At 37.2% G+C, this 6,684-nt stretch overlaps 1 protein-coding gene across 2 annotated transcripts; it reads left to right on the top strand.

Moving 5' to 3' along the window:
• The first annotated feature begins 1,708 nt into the window (after nt 1-1,708).
• LOC147473105 (uncharacterized) lies at nt 1,709-5,581 on the top strand. Of its 2 annotated transcripts, none has more exons than XM_086587819.1 (5): nt 1,709-1,858; nt 2,088-3,448; nt 4,641-4,822; nt 4,941-5,007; nt 5,093-5,581. In XM_086587819.1, exons 2-5 carry the CDS (start codon nt 2,108-2,110, stop codon nt 5,129-5,131), a joined length of 1,629 nt encoding a protein of 542 aa, XP_086443945.1. In that variant the 5' UTR covers nt 1,709-1,858; nt 2,088-2,107; the 3' UTR covers nt 5,132-5,581. The 2 variants fall into 2 exon arrangements, with proteins under 2 accessions (XP_086443945.1, XP_086443946.1); XM_086587820.1 differs by having other exon boundaries at nt 1,719-1,858; nt 2,098-3,448.
• The last annotated feature ends 1,103 nt before the right edge of the window (nt 5,582-6,684 follow it).

The following is a 6,684-nucleotide window of genomic DNA, read 5'->3' as shown; positions in this document are numbered from 1 at the left end:
TGATTCATTTGGGTTGGGATGAAGGGATGTGTATCCACGATTTATGGTTTTCTCTTGGATTGGATTCGCTGGTGTATAGAGGCAGCAGCAGCACGACTTCTGTCTCTCTCTGTATAGAGATAGCAGCAGCAGCACGACTTGTGTCTCTCTCTACACTCGAGTTCTATCCTATCTCTCTCTGCCTCTGTATTGTAATCTAATGTCGCCCTCTATGAACACAGCAGTGTTTATATAGAGGATCATTCGGTTACCAGATGGGATGTGAGAAGGACACCTCTCATAGTCGGTTTCAGCCGAAACTTGTTAGGCAATTGGTAATCCACTACCCACTAGTCAGCAAGCCCAAGCCCAAGCCCAAGCCCAAGCTCGACGCGGCTCGGTGCGGGGCGGGCGGGCGGGCGTGTGTGGCTTTGGGTGAGTCCTCCCTCCTAACACAAAAGCCTTTGTACCCTAAGGGCACGCCCTTATGCTAGAGGATCACCTCATATACCTCACTTGCTAGTGGTGGTTCACCAATGTGGGACTAAACAACACACAAGTGTTTTGAAATACACTTGGAGATTCCAACATTATTTTCATGCAGCTTAAGAATAGGCAGATTTTCTATCTTATGTTGGGATGTTTGGAATGGTTGGAGAGGGTGAATATGATTTGTATCCTATGGTGGTTTCCAAGGAACATTTGTTTTCTTAAATCAACACTAACTTAGAAGTTGAAAAGTTCTCTAGATAAAATGTTTTGCATGTTGCCTTTGTCCTTGCCAGTTGCCACCATTATTGAAGTTAGAGATCAATGTCCAAGGCTTGCTTAATTGTAAACAGATATATGTCTATTTGCAGTTGAATGGCAAATTGGGAAGTCATTGATTGCAGGGGTGGGATATAATTATCACCATCTTTCTCTTTGAGAGGATAATATTCATGCGCATACGCAAGTGCTGATTTGCGAAAATGATTGCAAAACTGGGCCTCCAGGGAACTGCATTTCTTTTTTCCCTTTGTTGTGAAGAAGCAAGGAAAGAAAAGTTCTACCCTATGATTGACCATGTAGTGGTTCCATTTCCTCGTGGATATTATTATGCTTTTGTGAGAGAAAAAAAATGTCTGCATTGGCAATTGGCCGATTGCCAGTTACAGTTCAGCTTGTGTAACCTACTTAAACCAGAAGCAAGATTTGAAGCATAAATTATTTTAGTTTGAAAAACTATTTACGTCAAAGTGCGAAATAAAACTATTTCTATTGCTCGGAATAAACCACCCACTGGTATAATTGAAACAAGGGTTCTGTTCTTTTCTATCTAAAAAGATGTATTTGAACATCTAGATTGAGACATTATTGAATACTTTCTGTGGTTATGGATGACCCCATTACCATTGCTTCTCCTCCGCTTGCCTAGCACAAGCATCTGCACCAAAAATTGTCTCCTTCCATGTGTAAAACAACTAGTAATTCTTTATAAAACGTGTGGATGTAGTTAGACTATCTTGGAAAACTGGATGCTGAGAATTGGTGAGATGATTCCCATATTGTAACAACAGAAATTTTCAAAAATGTCCCAATATTTGGCTCCTGTTCGAATTCCAATCAAGGTAATATGTATCCCACGTTCCCCATATATTGGAACATATCAACTAAAAAATGCCGCGAACAAATTTGATATATAAAAAATTGTGATAAATAGCAAATGTGTCGGTATTTATTTATAATTACGAGATATAAAGAAACCCATCTTGTAGTCGTAATTATAAAAATAAATTACTCCACGAACCAGTTGAGAAAATATATAAATTAATTCAAAGACAGGAAACAGGGCGGGAGGATCTGTCTTCAATCTCTAATCGAACTTTTATCTTTAGAGGTAATCTACTTTCTTATTTTATTGTTTATTACTTCTACGTGTTTTTCACAAAGCATAGAAAAAATAAAACCTAACTACCCCTAACATTTTTCAAAACCCTAGAACAGCAATTCAATCAAATTTCAAGTACCATGTTTTCAATTATGTGTTAGTTACCCATTTTGATTGATTCCAAGACATGGGTATTGCTCAATTTGAGTTTTCAGTTTTTATTTCTACTTGTTTTTAGACTTTTGCAGTCAGAACTTAATGGAAGATGATATGATAGATAAGAGATGGGTTCTTGAATTCCTTCTTCGACAACCAATTGAAGACAATGTAATAAACCTTCTTTTACCTGCACTTGCCCCTACGATTAACGACCACCGTATGATGAAAACTTTTCTATTGAGAAGGATACGTTCGGAGCTAGAAAAAGGTTTTGTTTCGGAGAAGATACTTGAGACACTTGAATTGATTGAAGAGTTGGATTATAGAGAGGGTGTTGGAATATTGGATTCTATGAAGGAGGCGTATTGTGCAGTTGCGGTGGAATGCGTGGTGATGTTCTTGAGAGAGGAGCCGAAAAATATGAAAGAGTATCGTAAGGCGGTGGATAGAATTTGGAGAGGGAGGTTGGGTGATATGGAGAAAGGGGAGAAAGTTAGTTTGGTTTCAAGTTGGTCTAAAGACTTGACGAATGTGCTAGAGGTGGCGGTGCAGAATGTTAGTGTTTGTGAGTATTTTTCTAAGAAAGATACACGAAATGATGCTCTCAAATTGGTTCGAGTGTTTATGGAAGAAGTAACAAAAGAAATGGGCCCTTCTTTCTTGGAATTGCTTGGTGAAACAATGTGCGAGGAGGGTACAGATGTTCCCGTGTTAACTAATACTTCGACAGTTAATCAAGTTTGTGGGGGGGAAGAGTGCTCTTTTCTTGGACATGGTGACAATTTGGGTGAAATTAATGGTGATGCCTCAGAAAATGACTTTAGAAAAATGGATGTGGATTCTTTTGTTGATAACCCTTGTGTAACAACTATGACTTACAATCCATTTCAAACATCTGTATGTCCGAAAGTGAATGAGAAAGGTAAAGGCATACCTCAAAAATCGGCTTCAAATACAGTGCATGAAAAGGTTGTTGAGTTACATTTTCCAGATGATACTCTAATATTTGATCAAGTAGGAGGGAGACAAGAATCTTCTGTTGATGCATTGGGTGAAAATTTAGACGAACATCATGGAATCTTTTCAGGAAATGAAATTAGCCGAATGGAGGTGGATTCTGTTGAGGGAGCTCCTCATATAACAACTAAGAAATACACTCTTGTCCTAACACCTGAGTCCAGGAAAATACAGGAAGCTCTTAACTCTAGTGTTTTAGACTTGCATGATATGGTGAATGACCCACTTCCAGATGCTTTATTCACGGCTGCAACTGTATCAGCTGATTTGGCAAAAGAAAAGGCGACTAGTGTTCATGCAGCAGAACACCGTAATGAGGTAGACATGGATAGATGTGCTCAACCTGTTGACAAGGAGTGTGAAGCTGTTCATGTTTCACGAGCTAGCTTGATGGAGAGGAATGGGACTGCTCGTACTTATGAGGTAGCTATTATTATTGTTATCTAGTGTCATTTTGGTGTCTTTGGGTACTTATAATTAATTTCAGTAATATGCCTCGAACGTTAATTCTTGTCTCATAAATTTTTGGATATCATTGGTAATTATATTGTTTTATTAGGTAACAGTGGATCCAATTTTCATGTATATATATATATATATTTGTGGGGAACGTAGTTTGCTTATTAACGGATGTAAAATATGCTAAGCTTCTGCTGAAGATTCAAGGATTTTTTTTTTTTTTTTTTTTTTTTTTTGAATTCATTTAGGTCGATTCCATAGGCTGATAGGCTTGTGGGTATTAAGTAGATAAGTGGCTTGATGTATAATTGGGATCACATAGAGATGCAAAAGGAACAGTCCTGTTAACAGTATATGTGTAAATACAGGAGTGGTTAATATTTGAGTTTTTGGCTGGAGTCTGAGGTATTTGGTTGATTCCATAGTATGGTTCTCTCAGTGACCATTATTAAAATTTTAACCAATTGGATTAAGAAGAGAATATGGCTACACTGAAAAAGGGGGCCTTTGATATGTTCTTGGAGGAGTTAAATGAACTTTTATGCATATCAAAATTGCTATGTTACATGGACACACCATATTTCAAAAATAATCCGTGTCAGATACATATCCATGTGTCTGTGTCGGACATGCACGAACACATATTGTATGTTATATACCTCAATTTTTGATATTTCGCCGTATCAGATACTGACACACGTATACGTGTCAATGTAACTTAGCAAAATTGAGTTGCCTTTTCATTTACTTTGTTTTGTTTAATTACTGTTATTACTTTTTTTTTTTTTTTTTTTTAATTATTGTTCTTGCTCTGGTGATATATTAGATTTTGAGCCTTTTGTGCATGGGTACTTTTTGGTAGGGTATTGTCAATGTTATTTAGATGATGTACTAGAAGCCCCTTGGTTAACTTTGTTTTGCGAATTACTCGCATTCAACCATGGAAAAGTGTCACATATATTTAAAGCTGCAGTTTATGTCAATTTCCATTGTTATGATTGATGAAAAGTGAACTGGCAAATATGAAGAATATAGCATGTTTTAGTTTACAATTACTGCTTGATACACATGTAAGCTTTCTTTTAGTTTGATTGTAACTTCTTATCTCTATTCCTACTTCCTTTTTTACTTTATTCATTGTGCTTCTTGGATGCAGTGGGAGGATGATACAATCCATTCCTCTTCTCAAGGATCTCCCAATCGTCCACACTTACCCAGCCCAAGGAGGAGGCTCGTGACTCCTTTAAAAAGGAAACCGAATAGGATTTTGACTGGAAGGAGAAAACCTAAGAAGTGGAGTTCATTTGAAGAACAAGCTTTAATCGATGCTGTCAAAGAGTGAGCGATTTTGAAGTGCTTGTTCTTGAAATTTTTCCTCTCTAAATTTCAAAACTTTTTGTTACGATTGGATGTGAATAAATGGTTTGATCTGTTTTTTCCTTTTGCGATGGTGAAGGTATGGGAGAGGGAACTGGTCGGCGATCTTAGACAACGACCACGAAATATTTGAAGAGAGAACTGCGGTAATTCTTGTATTGGATGTTCGTCTAGAAATTTTTTCCTGTGGACTCGCACCCTTAAAAATAATAATTAAGTATATTTTTACAGGGTGATTTGAAGGACAAGTGGCGAAATATGACAAAATAAGTTTTACAGGGTCATCAATCTGCCCCTGTTTGGCCTGCTGCTGCCAATAAGTTTAATGGCTTGGAAACTGACAGATTTGGTTTTTTCGAAGAGGTGGATGAAGAGTTTGAGGAGGAAATGCTTCCTCCGCATGAGATTGTTGCCAGGTCGCAGTGTACTACATTTTCGGTGTTTGAAGGACTGGGGAGGACACTCAAAGGGAGGGATTTACGACGCGTCAGGAACGCTGTTTGGCAGAAAACAGTTTTTCTGGACTGAAACTTATAAACTCTTTTTATTTCTTGTTACTACTCATAAGTTTTTTCCTTATTTTTGTTTATCTATTTTCTGTAGACTTTGTTCAATAATAAAGTAATTTATATCGTGGTGTATAACTTGAACTCAACTTGTATTCATTACTCTGCAAAATTGATACAAGCTGAAAGAATCCACCCTTTCTATGTTTCTGTATGCTCCATTTGTCCCCATTTTGTGATAAAATAATAGACGCTTTAGCATCCATTCTTTGAGAGATCAACTGAGAGAGAACAATTGGGTTTGGAGATGGCATTTCAACTTATATTAAGACATTTTATTACCTCCTTTGGCAGGGTTTAGAAGTATACTAGTGTAGAGTATTTTGTTGCCACCGCCACTTGCCCAACGGTCTTGGAAGTCTGAGTGAACCGCATGGAAATGGTTAAGCTATTTGGTTTATTTAATGCCCATATCTGGCATTTAGGATAGCTCGTGATTCATGATTTGTTTAGTTTCTTTTTTCTTCTTCTTTTGGTCCAACTTTTATAATTTCTCGAGTGCTTATTGGTTGTAATGTACCTATTGCCCCTATTGGATGGAGGGTGGGGTCATAATGAGCAGAAGCAGAACTGGACTGGATGTTAGCTCATGACCCTCATGTTACAGATCCTATATTAGAGAATCATAAGCCGCCTTCAGCATGCTATGGTTCTAGGAAATTTAAGACCTATGGGGTAAAGCAACTAGATGACTAGATCAGTCCATAACTTTTGTCAGTGTGTTGGGTAAAGATTGGAGAATGCTTCTTGCGTATTCTAAAAGGTATTTTCTCAACAAATAAACTGAAAATGAGCAGGTGTAAAAGTATATGAGTGGAAAGTTGAAATAAGGTGGTTTTAAAGGAGGATCGTTTAAGAAAACAAATTTTCAAAGTTATTAGAAATAATAAAGATAGTTACCATTCTCTGCACCATAGGAATACTGGATTTTTTTTAAAATTTGATCCACTAATTACTTTGATGTGAAAAATGCAAGCAGGCTGAAAAAATAAGCAGCGGCAAGGACTGGTCTTAATGGATCATTTTGTCAGGTAATGAGCTTTCCTTCGATTCTTCAGTGGCCATATCCAAAGCAGTTACAACTAGGTGCTAGGTGCCAACATAGGCGCCTTTTTAGGCTGCGAGTTTGTGACTGAATAATCATTCTCTTCTTCATATAAGTTTTTTTTCGCTTTGAAAGTTAGTTCAATCAATATTAACGAATTGATATAGTTATGTAGCTGCACTAGGTGTTGAATTTGAAATTTTATTTATTCA

Source organism: Coptis chinensis, unplaced genomic scaffold (assembly GCF_015680905.1).
Source record: "Coptis chinensis isolate HL-2020 unplaced genomic scaffold, ASM1568090v1 utg4735_pilon_pilon, whole genome shotgun sequence".
Taxonomy (NCBI): Eukaryota; Viridiplantae; Streptophyta; class Magnoliopsida; order Ranunculales; family Ranunculaceae; genus Coptis; species Coptis chinensis.
Note: the sequence above shows the minus strand (reverse complement) of the source record. Positions and strands in the feature narration are given on the sequence as shown.

Excerpts from the sequence above, each read along its gene's own strand:
- LOC147473105 (XM_086587819.1), top strand. The coding sequence starts at position 2,108 with ATGGAAGATGATATGATAGATAAGAGATGGGTTCTTGAATTCCTTCTT. Across the intron at positions 4,823-4,940 it reads TTAATCGATGCTGTCAAAGA|GTATGGGAGAGGGAACTGGT; the intron begins GTGAGCGATTTT and ends GCGATGGTGAAG. Across the intron at positions 5,008-5,092 it reads TATTTGAAGAGAGAACTGCG|GGTGATTTGAAGGACAAGTG; the intron begins GTAATTCTTGTA and ends ATATTTTTACAG.